At 33.7% G+C, this 18,647-nt stretch overlaps 1 protein-coding gene across 1 annotated transcript in view; it reads right to left on the bottom strand.

Annotated features, from left to right (window-relative positions):
• Positions 1 to 3,931: 3,931 nt before the first annotated feature.
• LOC141501936 (carnosine N-methyltransferase-like) overlaps positions 3,932 to 18,647 on the bottom strand; it is a 53,375-nt gene continuing 38,659 nt past the window's right edge. The window contains exons 6-8 of the mRNA XM_074206380.1: positions 13,071 to 13,184; positions 7,276 to 7,379; positions 3,932 to 6,696 (exon numbers count right to left, since the gene is read on the bottom strand). Of these exons, the coding sequence (XP_074062481.1) occupies positions 6,595 to 6,696; positions 7,276 to 7,379; positions 13,071 to 13,184 (320 nt within the window). The 3' untranslated portion in view covers positions 3,932 to 6,594. The remainder of the gene's footprint in view (positions 6,697 to 7,275; positions 7,380 to 13,070; positions 13,185 to 18,647) is intronic.

The raw sequence follows: 18,647 nt of genomic DNA, 5'->3' as shown, positions 1-18,647 counted from the left end.
TAAGACTTCTCCAGCACAAAGAGAGGGTCAAAAACATTTTGTGTGTGGATTTTCCAGATTGTGAGGGAGCCATGCTCTAAACATCAATAATGTGGAAGGATAACTATTTAATATTTAGCCCAGAATAACTTTGAATTAACTTACACTGAATTTAAATTGGTTAAGCTTGGGGCGGCTAGGTGGCATAGTGGATAAAGCACCAGCCCTGGAGTGAGGAGTACCTGGGTTCAAATCTGGTCTCAGACATTTAATAATTACCTAGCTGTGTGGCCTTGGGCAAGCCACTTAACCCCGTTTGCCTTGCAAAAACCCCAAAATAAATAAATTGGTTAAGCTTTATGTATCTTATATGTTTTCAATTGGCCTATGTTATCTTTTTGCTCACTGGATTTCATTATTCTGTTTTATACTAATGCCTTTCCAAATTATTGTTTTTCCATATGAAGACAATTTGGTAATGCAATTTACTATATTAATATCTGATTAATATGAAGTTTTCAGTTTACATCTTAAATTCAAGATATTGAAATATTTTTTATTATGGTTCTAAATTTTTTTGTATTGTGAATTCTTGGAATCTTACTTAAGAAATGCTGCTAAGGTGATGATAAAAATTTATCACTGGAGATTTTGATTTTTTTTTAAATTTGGAAACTGAAGTTATTATTAGGGATTATTGTCATGATGTTGAAATCTATGAATTATTTAATTGGGTTTATTTTAAAAGGAAAAGCAAAGAATAAGAAATGTTTACTTTTTAGAAAAGGGAGGTAGGAGAAAGGCCTAATTTTTTTTAAAATGCCCTTATTTGTAATCCTGCCAGTTTCAGCAAAGTTGTGAATCATTCTGAGCTGTGTGTGAGTCAGTGATTTGGTTTCCTTAGGTAACAGAATTCCCCCTTCTCTCATTCACGCACCCCTCGAATAAGAATAATAAATTAAAGTATGACTGTGATATAGATTATTTATATGCTACTTTATGATTATGAATATTAGAAATATATTTTTGCCCAAAAGGGGTTAGTAAACTAGCATATAGTTACTAGGTGAATTTAAATAATATAATTACTTTGCAAAAATCTGATGACTACTTATTACATCAGGATGAATTTTTAGGCTATATTTGAGAAAGGTAAATAACAGAATTTTAAGAAGGTCTGATAACTTTTTATTTGCTAGCTAATTTATTCTAATAACTTGAGAGTGTTGAAAACAACTGTGTCCACCCTTGATGTGAGTGGTGATGTGAAGTTTGAAGTATAACCTTATGGTTTTCAGGTTTGTTGTATCCTTGATCCAATGTTTTATTGCTTCAAGGGAAAAAAAAAGCAACACTCAAAGGGAATGAAGTCTATTGATTTACGTTTGGCCAGTGCCTATCTGTCTCTAGGTAAAAGGATAGGATGTGACCTTGTGAAGGCTAAGATAAGAGCCTCCTGACTCAGTTTGCATACACCAGATCTTCCTGTTAATTCTAAGCATTTCTGGCAATACACTCATCAGCTTCTACTATTCTTACTTGAAATCAGTGAAACTAAGGATACTAACCTATTATACATATGCTGTATCATTCTGTGCCTTTGGGCTTGGGCTTGGTGGACAGTACTGCAGGAATTTGTGGAACCAAGATTTAAATCTATTATTACTGAGTAGGGTTAAATCAGAAATAGTTTTAGCTTTGTTTTAGTACAATTTGTAACTTTTAAGTAAGTTCATTGTGTAGTAGAGACCATCCGCTTTTGAAGAATATTGCTACTTATGTTTCTCAGGAGGACTCGATCTTTATCTGTCTCTATTTCTCCTAAAAGGAGAACTGAATTGGAATTGGCTGCAGCTAGGAGAAATAGGTCTGTATTTCTCCTAAAAGGAGAACTGAATTGGAATTGGCTGCAGCTAGGAGAAATAGGTCTGTATTTCTCCTAAAAGGAGAACTGAATTGGAATTGGCTGCAGCTAGGAGAAATAGGTCTGTATTTCTCCTAAAAGGAGAACTGAATTGGAATTGGCTGCAGCTAAGAGAAATAGAGACAGATAAAGATCGAGTCCTCCTGAGAAACATAAGTAGCAATATTCTTCAAAAGCGGATGGTCTCTACTACACAATGCACTTACTTAAAATCAATCAATATTATCAATCAATCAAGTACAGGGTCTAGGAAAAAAAAGAAAACAAGCAAAGGGTATTTAAGGAGTTGAAATTTTTAAAGAGTTGAAATTCTCATCATTCTCATCATATAGCCCCACTGTCAGTATGATCAGAACCACAAGATTTGAGCTAATTTCAGCAACTTATTAGAGAAATAAAAATCTAAGAAAGTATACTATATGGTATGGAGATAAGCTTTGTAAAAACTTAACAATAAAAATCTGTAAGTGATATGGAACTATCTACTATTGAAGATGACCTCATTCAGAGCTACCCTGGGAATGAGACCTAGTCCAGAATGCTATCTGCAAGAGGACCATTCGGCTTTGTGGAAATCTGAGATTCAAGATTAAATAGGTGATTAAATATACATTAGAAGTGGGTTACTGGGATAATAGGAGACTTGACATGACTATTACTGTCATTATTGTATTACTTTGGTTTTAAATTTCACAAATGTCTGTTGAGTTTTCTTAGTTGCTTTATAGATTAAATCTCCCTTCTAAATTTAGTCTATAGTTTTAAAACAATTTTTTATTGTGGTTTGTGCTATGATTAATCAACCTTGTTATTCTTCTTCAACTTTTGTATTAGTTACTATGTTATTAACCTGTTTGGAACTTCCACTGGAAAAATTGTGCTAGCCCCCATTGATTTTTTTTTTGTTTTTTTTTTTTTGCAGGGCAAATGGGTTAAGTGGCTTGCCCAAGGCCACACAGTTAGGTAATTATTAAGTGTCTAAGACCGGATTTGAACTCAGGTACTCCTGACTCCAGGGCCAGTGCTTTATCCACTGCACCACCTAGCCACCCCCACAGTGCCCCCTATTGTTGATGGGATTTTTTTAATAGAGAAGTTATGAGATATTTATCTTTTATTACTCAAAGAAAGGAACTGGGGTTAAGATTAGTAATTTACTTTGTACTGTAACTATTTTTGTCCTATAACTGCCTAAGTCACTAAAATTGCTTGAGAGATTCATTTGATCTGTAATAGGCTAAATTTAGAAATCTAGCACTCCTCCTAATCAATGATCTATTCTTCATCAAGGAAGTTAACTGACCTTGGGGGCTGTGTGAGAACAAAAGGAAGTCAGACCTGATATCTTTATGCTAAGCAAGCTGACTTTCAAAGATGTCTGGTTTGCTGTCCAAAAGCCATTCATGTAATTCTCAATCCCATAATGTCATCTACCCTGTTTCTGTTTTGTTGTTGTTGTTCTGTACTCCCCAAACTCTATAAAAGAGGAACTGTTCATCTCTCAGGGTCTTTGGCATAAATAGAGGCAAATAACTGACCCATTTCTTGGCAGGAAGCTTGCCCCTGGTTAAATAAACACTATCTCGTTCAAAGTGGCCTCAGTTTTACCCTTTGGTTAAATTTCATATGCAACACTTTCAAGGTTCTGGAAGACTGTGTATAAAAACAAGAACAGACTCTTAGACATCTCTTAAGAACAATGAAGTATATATCAAAGAACCACAAAATTCTGGAATTAGAGAATTTGGATCATTTGGCCTAATTTCTTCATATGAAAGAACTGAGGTCCAGAGAGTTGGAGTGATTTTGCCAAGGTTACACAGTAAGTTTATGGCAGGGTCAAAGCTAGAATCCAAGTCTCTCTACACTAAGTCCAATTCACTTTATGCTTTATCACACTAACTCTTGTTCCTGCACTGAAGTCATTAGTCATGTGGCAATTATGAACCTTACCAGTTCAAATAATTAGAACAATAGAAATAATCAAATTCAACACCCTTATTTTATAGAAGAGGGAATTGAGGCCCAGAGAGGTTAAATGACTTGCCTAAGGTAGGATTTGAACCTAATCCTCAGACTCTAAATTCCATATTCTTTACACTGACCCCACCTGCTTAGAAGGAAATGATCAAGCTCATATAATTTCATAGCAATTGCAGATTTTAATGTTCAAGAAAAATTAAGTCCATCATACACAATTAAAAATATAGGAAAGTTCATGCAGACATGAAGCTTCCAATTCAGCAATTTTAGCTGCTTGAAAATGAAGATTACATATCAATACAGTACATTTTATAGTTGCCAAACAACTTCATTTGAAGTTTTATACTGTGATTTATACATCTTTTCTTTGTATTTTACACTTTCCACCTTGCAAACTTGATCAAAATGTGTTGTTTTAGTTTATGGCAAGAAAAATTAAGCAAATTTACATGCTTATTTCCCTTTTATTAAAACATGAATGAAAATGCTTAGGAATATAGAACACTTCAGAAAGTAACAATGAAGAACATGCAATTTAGTGATAAGGAATAATTAAATATAATACTAAATCATAACCTCCACTAGAGCCTTTTATTGATCTAAGCCATCTCTTCAAGTTAAGAATATTTCAGATGCAAATATTTAAGACAAATGAAATGTGCATTATAGAATGGAAAAAATACTGTGAAGGGAAAAGGAAAAATAAAAAAAAGACACAACTGATTCTGAATTTAACCAAAACACTACATATAATTTGGAAGTATGTTACATTATTATATGATAGATGCAGAAAATAGAAAAAATATATTTCAGTAATAAAGCTGACTCATACATGCAGAAATACTCATTAATTCTGTGTCAAAAAATCAATTGTTTTGACTCAAGTGTATGAAAATGAAGTAAATACTAGTAAATTGCTTATATAAGTGAAGTATTTTTAAATTATCCCCTTTTGGCATGCTCCAACTTTTCAAAGAGTTTTGTTGTTGTATAAATTTCCTTTCAAACTTCCTTTCTTTTCCAAAAAGAAGTATGCTTTTTTGTTTCTTACAATAAGTTCAAATTACTTTGTGGAGGTAATGATTTATAGTATTCTGCATCAATATTGCAAGTACTCGGATAAAAAAGAGAAAAAAATGATTCAATAAGGTAAAATCCTCAAGTCTTATATTTAAAAGAATAAGGCAATTCAAGGAATTTTTCTTACTTCCACTGTAGTTAAGGTGAGAGAAACCCTATTAAAAATATGCAAGTAGAGGAAAGTTGTGAATGGGGTCATAAGACACCTTAATGGTTTTATGACTTCCTAACTTCATTAAAAAACAAATATCTAACTAAAGATTTCCCAGAATTTTTCTTACCAAAAAAAAAGCATCATTTTTATCAGCACATTATTATAATCAATAGGTTTATCTAATACATTTCACCACAAGTTTCTGATACAATGCACTGTTATTTGTGAAATTCTTCAATGAGAGCAATTCCTCCCCTCTATAAATTTTTAAGTGTGGAATCGATAGTGCTGCAAATTGCAATTTCCACAAAGCAAACATCCTCCAAAAAAGGAAATACTAGAGGTAGAAATTTAAAGCCACCAGCAATCATTAGCATCGACCTGCTTAATCCAAAATTACATTAGTAGCTGTTGCTAACAATATTTAAGATGTATATTATAGGCAGAAATGTAACCCTGATTTTCACACTCACAATTTTCCCACATCACACCACACTTATGTTACCATGGTACAGTTTTTACCATATAATTATTTTTTTTTAGTGTGTAGTTATTCCAAACAGAGTGCCTGGTTATTAGTAATTCAGATAACCTAGCTAAAGGAAAAGCATTACGTAAACATTTACACTTGGTGAATTCCAAACATGTCCATAGCTTAAAGTCTTAAGTAATAAGTGGGCAAAGTCTTATTCCCATTTTTCAAATTTATTACATTTTTTAAGACAGGGATTTTTGCCTCATTTCAGAAGTCTCTGAGGTCTTGTCAAATGTTTCAAATCAACCAATTGCTAATATTTTTTGAAAATTCGTTTAGTATGACTAAAAGATTCAATAAAATCACAGATCACTTAAATGCATTATTTGTTGATGACTTAAATGCGTTATCTGTTGGATGACCCAATTCAATATTTCATGAAAATGAAAAAAAAAATACTACTGCAAATCAAGTTGAACTATACAAATGGAAAGCTCAACTAATTTTAATGATAAAAAGAATTAGATATTCTGCCTTACATCCAAATTGAGAAAAATTTTCATTTTGAGATGAAGATAGTTTAGACATTTCTTGAACTGAATGTATACATGTTTATAACAAGGCCAAGAGTGTATTAGGTTTTCAATACTATTGAGTCATCAGTGCAGCAGTCTTATATTAGGGCAGCCTCACAAAGACACAGAAGGATAATTTTCTACTTGAGACAGTTATGCACTTCAAAGAAAAGTACATTTAAAGATCTTCCCTTCACTTTCACTCATTCGTATAGTACAAATATGCATGGCATAGTACATGTCTGGCTAGCAACAGACATATATTAAGAAAATAGACACTATATCTAAATCCTGTTAGGAATAAAGAAGGCACCACTGATTTGAGGTTGTGTCCTGTCACCACCGAGAGTTGATTTTGCGATGTTTGTTTCAACATTTGCTCCATTAATCCTTTTTTTTTTCCTGAAGAACTCACAGGAGACAATTATTGTGGTTTACGAACCACAAAAAGCACACATTCATAGTAGTATTTCATCATAGAGAGATCATTCACAGTGTATGTGGACAATACAGATTCTTGTTCTACCTGCAGGAGAAAATGACATAAGATTTTTTGATGCTAAACATCTCATTTATTTTGCACAGGGTTCAATGCTTTCAAATTCTGTATGGCTCTACATTTAAGAGAGAATTTTAAAATCTTACAATTTAAGGTTGAGGAAAGAAAATTTGATTTAGTTTAAAATCTCTGAGTTATAGTTTTGTAAAAACGAAAGAAAAAAATTCAGTTTTTAAATATACAAAATAATGAACATTAAAATGGCATTAAAAGTGACTTGCAATTCCACTTAATGCTATCCATCACCAGAAAAAGAACTGATGGGAACTTCAAGTTTTCTTTCATAAAATGATATGGAAATGTTTTATATGATGACACAATGTAAAATCCATACCACTGTTTGCCATCTCAAGGAAGGAGATGGAATTTGGAATCAAAATAAAAAATATTAAAAATTGCTTTAAATTGCTTTTACATGTAATTGGGGGAAACTATATAAAAAAAGATATTTCTATTACTTCTCTACCTCATACTATTTGCCTTCAATTACTTTACAAACTAAATTTTTTAAGCACTCAAAGTTTTTCATCTGTATTCTATTCTTACCTCTATATGGAATCCATACTGGAGAACAACATTTTTTATATCTTCATAGCTTAATTCAATGGAAAGTTCATTTGCTAGATTTTCAAAGTGATATAGTAAAGGACCTATGTTTGTAAAATAAAATGAATCAGGTACCTGATTGATAAACATGCAATTACCAGTTCATAAAAATAGAAACAGCACATTGTATAGGTTTATGATGATTAGCTAATAAAAACAAGAAATCAAATGCTTTATTAGGTTAAAGATCTGAAGACAAATGAAGGTTAAAAAGATTCATGATTAGAATGAAACTTCACTTTCTACTTTTTGGACAAAGGCATAATGAAATTAATTAAAAATAAAAGAAACTTGGAAAATTAAAATGAATTAGGTAGATTTGATTTAAAAAAGACCGTCTAGTCAGTTCACAAAAGCCCCCCCCCCCCCAAATTACACTATTTTTTTAGTTTATGCAAGGCAATGGGGTTTAGTGGCTTGCCCAAGCCACACAGCTAGGTAATTATCAAGTGTCTGAGGCCGCATTTGAACTTAGGTACTTCTGACTCCAGGGCTGGTGCTCTATCCACTGTGCCACCTAGCCACCCCAAAATTACACTATTTTGAATAGTAGGTTGCTATATCAAAATATCTCTAATTCTGCAAAATCATGTTCTGAAACTACCAGTTCCATTTTCTCCCTTCCATCCTAAAAATTCTGAAGGCTTTTTATTCCACTTTTGTGGAATTCAATTTATTAGAAGGAAAATAATCAGTCTATTTTTGTTACTACTAAGCTAAACTTTTAAAAATTGCTTCAAACAAAATGTGCGATCTTACTTGATTCTTCTTCTCACCTAATTCATTAGCTCCTTTCTAACTACAACAGACTACTTCAAGGCTACTCCCATCATCACTGCCAAACTTTTGTGCCATTCCTGAGCTTTTTAAGTGCCAATTTTCAACCCTGAGTCACCTTCCTCATGACCTCTACCCAATCTATGGATAATTAGAGAAAGACAGAACCTCTCAGTTCTGACCTGTTAATCATACTATCCAACTTCACTCTAGTATTTGCACTATTTCATTACTTTTTATTTTCTGTCATATTCCTTAAGAGAATACTAAGATCATCTTATTTCTATTTCTTCACTCAACAGACAATCTCACTCCCATTGTATATTTTTTCATTTTTTTGATAAATCCAATACTTTTTATTTTTTTTTACATTTTTGAAAAATCAACACTTATTAAGCACCTAATAAATGCCAAACACTCTGTTAGGCCATTGGAGATACAAAAAAAAAACCAGTTCCTGCTCTCAAGAAGCTCACATTCTTTCAGGAGAACAACATATACATAATTATTATTTACAAAATATACTGAGAAATTTCCAGGTGAGGGACACTAATGTGACCAGTAGTTTGTTACCAGTAGAAAGGGTAATCCATTGAAGGATAAAATATAAAAGGTTCAGAGACAACAGAGGGAAAATGCTGACAAGGACAGCTATGAGGGTGAAGGGAGGGCTGGTCATGTATTTCCTCATCCTTTTAAAAAGGAATATCTCTACTTACTCTTTAGATTCTATCTATTTTCATAACTGAAAAGATAATGCTTCTTTAACTATCTCCTCTCTTTTTAACATCTTTTATTTTCTCTCTCTCTCCACTAAACTTTTTCCTTTCTTTTATTTATGCAGTTCTCTCCTAACATAAAATAAAACTAAACACAATTTTGACTCTTTAGTTCCAACTTTAAGTACAATTCTATTTTTTCTCTTTTTCATTGCTGACTCCCTATTTTTGTCTCTTCACAGTAGACATACTGTTTGCTTTCTCAAAAGTCATGCCAAAGAAGCATAGGTACACCACCAAAGAGGGAAGGTTTAGAACATAGATCTAGTAATGTATATAAATTAGTCTAGCTAGTATCTTCAGAAAAGCTTATGGCCTATCTTGAGGGTAGTTACAAGGGGATGAATTTTTTTTTTTTCTTTTTTTTTTTTTTAAGGTTTTTGCAAGGCAAATGGGGTTAAGTGGCTTGCCCAATGCCACACAGCTAGGCAATTATTTAGTGTCTGAGGCTGGATTTGAACTCAGGTACTCCTGACTCCAGGGCCGGTGTTCTATCCACCCCGGTTACAGAAACTTTCAAAGATCATATACAAAAAAAAAAAAAAAATCAGTGGAATTACAATTTGAGTCAGTAGAGGGGAGTATTCAAGCAGGTAAAAGCATGCATCTTTGGAATACTGAAATAGCATTCATTGCCAAACATCTCAAATAATTATATTGCTTGCATTTCTTTATTTCTTATTTCCCTTAATTGGAAATTTGGGTTCCATTCCTATCACTTTAGTGAAAATTCTTTCCTGAAGAAGACTCCATTTTCTCCAGCCCTTCAATCTTTCCTACTGCCAAACTACTTTTTAACAAAATAATCAGACCACCTACTTAACAAAGATTTCAGAATTTAACCATTCAAATAAGCCCTAAAATGCTTGAGTAGGCAATTTGTCTTTTTTTTGTACTCATTAATAAAAATAAATGCCTAGGTAACTATTAAAAACTATCATTGTATCACTATAGTCTGAATATAAAGTGAACATCTTTATATCTAGCAATTTTCATTTCCCCTTTAAAGAAAACACAAAAATTCAATTATCCTCTGAAATTAATCACATTTTTAAATAACTTGCCAAGGGAAAATAAGCTACTTCAAGATGAGTATTTAAAATTAGTATTTATGATAAAAATTAAATGAAAAATGTCTAGTTGTATTAAACTATGTAAGTTGCCAAACAATTGATTAGACACTCAAACTGAAATTGAAAAGAATTTATACTCATCCTTGACAAGTTTGTCACCAATCTCTTCCTTTCTTAAATCTATTTGTCACATAACTACTAAAATAATCTTCCTAAGGCAGAGGGATTATCATGTCACGCTTGCTCAAAAACTTTGAGGGGCTCCCAAATATCTTAAGAATATAATACAAATTCCTCCTCCATCTAGTTATATAATTAACCCCTTTATCTAATCTTACATTATTCCCGCTTTACACACTCTAGGTTCCAGTCAAACCAGACTACTAGCCAAGTCCTAAAATTGTCAAACATTGCTGTTCATTTGCAAGTCTTTTCCAAGTTTAAAATACATTTATCTTCATCTGTCTTTCAGAATCCTTATTAAGTCTCAGTTCAAATGTCAGCTCTTCTGTAAAACTTCCCTAGAATTCCCTAGCTACTGGTGTATGTTCACATCTCAAATATTCCTAGACCATGCCTTTGTCCTTTTTATTCCCTACCCCGTATTCTATTTATCTATGTAATATAAAGTAGTATGATGTGGTAAACAGAAATGAGACCTAGGCTTCTAATTCCACCTCTGATACTTATATAACTCTGGTAAATCATTTAACTTCTCAGTTTACCTACGTGTAAAATAAGGGACCCTTTTCAGTCCTAAATCTAAGTTGCCAAGTTGATTCTCTTCAGTACAACATAATTTACTTGAAGGTGAGGACAACGTGTGTGTGTGTGTGTGTGTGTGTGTGTACACACACACATATACACATGTATTATACATACATATTTTTGTCAACTGGAATAGTTTTACATATAATATACATATGTTAAAGGACAAAGACACAAAACCAGCCCTTATATGTGCCCTTAGCATTCCTGGAGGTGGGGAAGAAGCATGGAAAAAGATATATGATCATTAAAAAAAAAGTTAACTTTTTTCCTAAACCACCTTATATGTTGCTTTTTTGTTATTCGGTCTCTTTTTTCAGTTATGTCATGAACTCATATGGAGTTTTCCTGGCAAAGATACTAAAATGGTTTGCCATTTTCTTCTCTAGTTTATTTTACAGATGAGGAAACTGAGGTAAATAGGGTTAAGTGGCTTGCCCAGGGTCACAAGCTAGGAAGTGTATGGAGTCATATTTGAACTCAGGTCTTCCTGACTTCAAGACAAGTTCTCTACTCATCCACCGCATCAGTAACTGCTCTACATACAGCTTAACAATTAATAACAACTGGAGTTATACCCACAAAGCAAAGTTCCATTTGGCTAAAGCATGAGATGGGGGGGGGGGGGAGAAGAGGTATAGTAATAAGAGATAAGACTGGAAAGGAAGTATACATTAGGACTTTGAGAAGTATAAAGGAAATAGGGTAACACTGAAGGTTTCTAGACAAAAGAATATTTTTAAAGTATTGTAATACTTTGATGAGATAATTAAGTGAAAGGAAGAGTTAAAAATATACAGGAAACTGGGTGAAGGGTAATTCCAAAGAAATAATTAAAGGAAAATGCTAATAAGAATGACTTTAAAAAACTGGGCAATAGTCATATGAAAATGTATGACTCTCAGAGAAGCTGTTAGGAGATACAAATCTGCCAGTTCTCTGAATACAAGTGGTAGTTAAACACAGAAGAAATGAGTGGCTCAGAATTAATCTCAAAAGATATCATGGGGGGCGGCTAGGTGGCACAGTGGATAGAGCACCGGCCCTGGAGTCAGGAGTACCTGAGTTCAAATCCGGTCTCAGACACTTAATAATTACCTAGCTGTGTGGCCTTGGGCCAGCCACTTAACCCCACTGCCTTAAAAAAAAAACCCTAAAAAAATAGTTATCATCATAAAACCACCCCTAAGAGCTGGTAAAAACAGACATTAGGTACAGAAATGCTCTTCACATAGGTCAGGAAATTGTTGACAATTTATTATTCTACATTTTTAAAAAGTATATTATATTTATATTATGAAGCTCCATCCCTATTCTCAATTGTTACTAGAAAGATTTAGGTTACCTACCTTAGTCCCATTTCAAAGTTGAGGAAATTGATATTGGGAAGAATTAAGAGACCAGCCTGAGGTCACATAACTACTAAGTGGTACAGTTGGTCTAGTGTTCTTTTCACAAATAGAACTAGATATTAGATTAGTTTTGGACTGAGAAATATGTTCTATAACTAATCTGTTCCCTCTACACTAACCTTGTCAAATAGTTATTCTCATCATCCAAACTATGAAGAGATCAATGAACCTAAAGGATCATGCCCCAAGCAGGAAAGGTCTCTGCTAAATCCTTGACCTAAATAAAAGCCAAGACAAGACTCTATCAACAAAACAATAGATTCCTGGCTCCAGCCTGAAAGGATTACATTTTTTAGCTTTTGCCTCCTCTAAGGCATGGCCTTACCTCACCTTTACTCTAGAAACTATACCCTCATCTACACATCTCTCAGCATCTACACATCTCTCAGATCTGTTCTCTCAGGTACTACTCTCCTATCTATTATCCCTAATTCCCTCATCTTCCTGCCCCTTTAAAAACTCACCTCTCCCCAGTAGAATTGTTCTATCTTCCTTTGGGAGGTCAGCCTGCTCTTAGGGAAAGTCTCTCATGTCACCTTGCTGTTGCTACAGTTGCTGCTATTCCCCTTTGGGGATCAGTGGTTTCCAACTACCTTTATACTTTCCCTTAGCTTCTGCTAACCACAGTAATGCTTAAATAAACCTTTTTGTCCCTAAATACATGTAAGTCAGAACTGGTTTTGTGAATTTGTCACATTCAAACCTGGAAATAGACTACCCTGAAAATATTTTCCAAAAACATTTTTAAACCTCATTTTAAAATTTCTTCAATTGGTTACCTCTTCATCACTAGGGGTAGTTACCTCAATGGTATAATTTCATAATGTACTCAGACCCAGATCTTCTAAAATCCAAGCTTTGAACTTTATCCAATATAACATGATATGTAACAATTTATAAAAGGTTATGGACATAATACAACTTACCTAGGTTTATCCAGATTCCTCCTGGTTTCAGTATTTTCCATATTGTATCAATGTAATCAATGACATTATGGGCTGTGTCTATGAAGAAACAAGTAGCAATACAATCCCAGGTGTCTATTCCAAAACAGAAAAAGAAAAATCAAAACCTTGGGAAATACTGTGGTCTGGTAAGAAAAAGAAAGGTCATAGGTACCAATCTGTCAGCATTTGGCATCCCCTCTGTGTCACTCAATTTCTAAGCTCATTTAGACAAAGGCAATGGCTTACGAAGGTTTGGAGTAGTTTTGGGGGACATATGGTCCTTTAAGCAAAATGGAGTCCCAATGGGAGTCTCCTTCCATTGGAGGGGGGAAAAGGAAGGAAAAGTGATAAAATACTGCCATTAAGGATATGATTTACCAAAGAGTTCAGTCTTGTAGGAGATAACCTATATTTCAGGGGATAGAGTCTGAGACTATATTTAAAAAATCCACATAAATGATTACACTGAGTTATAGAACTTGTCCTGTTTGTATAAAACTACAGATTTTAAAAATCAATTATTAAATTATCCTTCTGAAATTATTAATATTTCACTTAATAGAAGATTTAAAGAAAACCAATGTTTATTAAATACCTTATTAAATCTGCCAGGCATTGGAATACAAAGAAAAACCAAAAAAAAAAAAAAAATAGTCCCTAATCTCAAGAGCAAAAAGTCTTAGAGGGAAGAAAGCACGTAAATAACCATATACAAACAAGATACATAAAATATAAATAGGAAATAATGTTATCCCCATCCAGAGGAAGAAAAACAAAACACACACAAAACAACCCTTCAGAATCTGATGAACACTTCATAAAAAATCATCTCTTATGTGTATCTCTTTCCCTTAATCCTAATTCCTCAGACCAAAAATAATTCATCTGTAACCATGTTTCTCAAAATATGTATGTACAATGCTAACCCAACTGCTGCTGAGGGGAGCGAGGTGGGAAGGGAGGGTGGAAGGAAATTTTGTAACTAAACAATATACATGTGCATATGGATGAAAATAAATAATTTTTTTAAAAAGATGGCAGCTACTAACATTAGGGTTAATCAGAAAAGGATTCTTGTGGAAAGTGAAACTTTAGTTGGAAGGAAGTCTGTGAATCCAGGAGGCAGAGCTGAGAAGGGAGAGAGGGTATGGCAGACAGCCAATGATAATGTTCAGTTAGGAGATAAGAGTGTCTTGTGTAGAAAACAGCAAGGAGATCAATGTCACTGGAATAGAGAATATGGAACAGAGTAAAATGTAAGACTGGGAAGCTAGAAAGGAGCCAGGTTTATAAAAAAGGACTTTTAAAGTTAGAGGATTCTATATTTGATTTTGGCAGTAACAAGAAATCACTGGAGTTTACACAATAAGATATGAACTTAAGGAGGATCAATTTGACAATTAAATGGAAAGATGTACTAGAGAGAAGAGACAGTTAAATGGAAAGATGTACTAGAGAGAAGAGACTTGAACCAGGGAGACTATTTAGAAGGTAATCATGAGAGTTTATGTATGCAGTGATGAAGGTCTACAACACGTTGTGGGCACTGTCAAAGGAAAGAAGGGGATATATGTGACAGACAATATAACCTAACAGTATTTGGCAACTGAAGCTAAAATCTTTCCATTACTATAATCAAGGTGTCAAAATGATTAATATAAATGACATTCATTTGTAATAGAGCTGTGATAAGATAATCAATGTGCAGATTATTTTTGGAAAGTAGAGTGAGAGAAGTCTTAAAATACTATTTTTAGAAAAAATTGTCTTCTAACCCATTTATTCTTCCATTATTTAAAATTGGTTAAGATGAAAAAAATGACATTTTACATTTAAAATTCTGATTCAGGGGATGGCTAGGTGGTGCAGTGGATAGAGCACTGGCCCTGGAGTCAAGAGTACCTGAGTTCAAATCCGGCCTCACTTAATAATTGCCTAGCTGTGTGGCCTTGGGCAAGTCACTTAACCCCATTTGCTTTGCAAAAAAAAAATCTGATTAAGATTAACAACTGATTCTGAGCAGATTTTAAAACACATTTATTGCACTTTTACAGAAATAATTTTGAAAACATACTCATGTGCCTTTACACATTATCAGAAGACAATGAGAGTGGAAGTGGGAAAAAATTATTACAGGAAAATGATTTCCACTCTTAAGAGGTTATTGCATAGCATATAAGGAAAGACAGAATTGAATGGTATGGGCTTAATATTAAAATTATATATATATATATATATATATATATATATATATATATATATATATATATATATAAAATACTACACGGGCCAAATTTTAGTGTCAGTTGGATGGAAAATGTTTCTTCCCTAACTGTAACAGATCCAATAGAATGCTGTATTTGGATAATCTTAAATAGAAAAAAGAAATTGGTAATGTCAGTCTGTGGATGACAGGAAAATGAATTTGAATTTCTCTAAATTTCCCAGTGGCTTCTACACAAGTCAGATTTTCTAGCCACCCTTCAGGGTCTTGTACCAATGTCTCTTCTATGAAACATTTCCTCTTCTGTCCAGTTGGAACTCCCACTGAATCTCTTACTATATATCTCTTACTGTATTTTTTTTTAGGTTTTTGCAAAGCAATGGGGTTAAGGTTCAGTTAGAACATTGCCCAAGGCCACACAGCTAGGTAATTACTAAGTGTCTGAGGCCACTAGCTGCCAACTAGCCACCCTCTTACTGTATTTTTACAGGTAGACCTGGTTTAATCTTTTTCTGTTTATAAGTTCCCCTGGCAGTCTGTATCTTTGTATACCTTCAGACCTTAGACTATTTTAAGTTTTTTGTTTGTTTGTTTAGTAAGGCAAAGTGGGTTAAATGGCTTGCCCACGGCCATACAGCTAGGCAATTACTAAGTGTCTGAGGCCAGATTTGAACTCAGGTACTCCTGACTCCAGGGCTGGTGCTCTATCCACTGTGCCACCTAGTTGCCCCCCCCCCCCCCCCCCGGCAAGGATAATACTTGTTCTGTTTGCCCCACCTCAGAATGGCAGAACTAAGACCAAGAGGCAGAAATTACAGTGAAACAGATTCTGGGTAAAAAAAAAAAAAAGGAAAAACTTTCAAATAGAGTTGATCTAAAATAGTATATATAAGCTCTAGTTTCACCTCAAACTCAAACTGGCAAAGATAGTAAAAGAGAGTATGTGTTGGAGAGCCTATGGGGAAAAAAATGGAACATTAATACATTACTGGTGGAGCTCTGAATTAGTATAATCAATCTGAAAACAAAAAAGAATCAAGCCAGGAAGTCACTGAACTGTTCACATCTGTCAAAAACCAAGGGCAAAGACAGAAAGATCTCATATATATACCAAAAATACTTATAGTAGTACTCTTAGGTAGCAGTTAAAATTAGAAATAAAGTAGAAAACCATTGAACAAATTGTGATAATATGAATGTAACATAAGAAATGATGAATATAAGTAATACAAATAAATATATATAAATTAACATCAAGCAAGAAGAATTATGTAGAGCAGAGCAATATATGCAATGTCTTGCAATAATGCAAACAAAACCTATTCTAAACCTATTCTGATCTGATCTCAGAAATTGAAAGGACTAATCCCATTCTCAGAGAAGAGATCACAAAACATTCTTTCCTCCTGTCAGTAGAGAAGCTAAATGTTGCAAATACTGTTATATCATAGTTCTGATAGTTGGTTAAGAATGTTTTTTCCATTTATTAAAAGGATGATGGCAGTGATGGGATGGTGGTTCAGTTAATTAGGAAATGAGTGGCATAAAAAAGGATACTTTTAAAAAATTGAATAAACTGCTTCAAGGAGTAGTAAATTTCCCATTATTGAATGACTGAAGCATTAAGAGCTATGTACAAAGCACTGAAAATACAAAAAGAAAAGTAAGATTGTCCTTACTCTTAAGAAGTTCACATTCTAATGGAGATAATAGATTGAAAGTTCCAGTTGCAAAGCAGACAGAAAAATCCTATGACTCTTGGATTACAGCAGCAAAGCAAATGGAAATGCCTCTTCTTAAATGTCATTTCACTGAAATCAATATCAATTTCTAATCCTAGATCATTTGATAGTGCCAAGGACTTTAGTTATGATAAAATGATTTTCTGGGTCTTCAACAATTATGGCTACTGTATCTCCAGAATGATAGTTAAAGTTTATTTCATTCTTTATATTTGCACCTCTAATGCCAAATATATTTCCTAGCAGATAAACAGATGCTTAATAAATTTGTGTTAATTAATTAAATTGAACTAGATAGCCTTTGATATCCCTTCCAAATCTTCAGTTCTGTGTATGAATTTATCCAAACTCTGAGTGAACAGGGTTTTAATTCATTTTTCTGTTCTTTACATCAGAAACATGCTAACTTTCCTCCCTCTCCCAAAAGTGCCCTAACCAGGTAAAAATCTAATTAGTAAATATTTAACAAAATAAATACAAATACAATAGAAGATAATGCTGATATAGTGATTTTGAATCCCAATAGTTTAGGAATCATAATGTAGAGTTTATTTATCCCCACTTCTATTTGAGTTTGTTACTTCACTGATCAGTGTTACATCACTGATATTGACCTTTACTATGAAATATGGTCCAGAATCGTCTTGAAATAGAAGGTTCACTGCTTTGATAGTTTGTCACATATCTTGCTCCTAAATTGTTTTGAAATCAACCCTTTTCTTATTTCCCTTGTTCTCTCTTACTACAAATACTAGTGCAGCTTCCCCAGTAAAACAGTTTAAAGTACACAACTATCTTGTTATCATGGGAAAGTACAAAATTAAATTAAATAACACATTTTCTGATTTGACTTGGCACAAGTATAACCACAGTTCCAACACATATGTCTGTGTGTGTGTATTTTTTTTTCCATTTCCTCTTCTGAGTTCACCCATATTTTCATCCTAATTCAGAGCTAGAGCTCTGGAAACTGAAGAAGAAAGGTCTCTGATCTACTATATGTTCCAAATCTAAAAAGGCTTTGCTCATTAGCTAAATTTATCAACATTTCCTTCATTTTTATTCTTCTGACTAATGTTTGCCCTTCCTTCTTTGAAGAACATCATGACACATCAGGGAGGTGATAACATTGACAAGCAAGTGAACTGAATTGAGTAAGGGGGTGCTGTGTCAAGACACCAGTCTCACTTCAGACATCTGGGTCCAATGGCCAAAAATCAGGATGATTGGAGTTGGCCCTGCATGTGAGGCAATCAAAGTTAAGTGACTTGCCCAAGGTCACACAATTGGTGTCAAGTATCTGAGGCCAGATTTGAACTCTGTGACTTCAAGGCTGGTTCTCTTACTGCCCAAGAAGCTCCTGTTCTCTCTGTGCCAATATCACCATCTTCACTCCTAGATCCCACCTACCTAAGTAAGTTACCTCCCAGTATCTTATGCTCTTTTCTTTTCCTTTTTTTTAGTCCCAACATTAATATAAATAATAGCATCACCAAATCCTGGATCTAGGAGAAAAAAAAATCAATCCCCCTTTCTTAGGCTTAGCTTCCTACTTGTATCCTCAATCTCATTTACTGATTTCTTTGTACC

The sequence above is a fragment of the Macrotis lagotis genome, chromosome X (genome assembly GCF_037893015.1).
Source record: "Macrotis lagotis isolate mMagLag1 chromosome X, bilby.v1.9.chrom.fasta, whole genome shotgun sequence".
Taxonomy (NCBI): Eukaryota; Metazoa; Chordata; class Mammalia; order Peramelemorphia; family Peramelidae; genus Macrotis; species Macrotis lagotis.
This window is presented reverse-complemented; position numbering and strand designations above follow the sequence as displayed.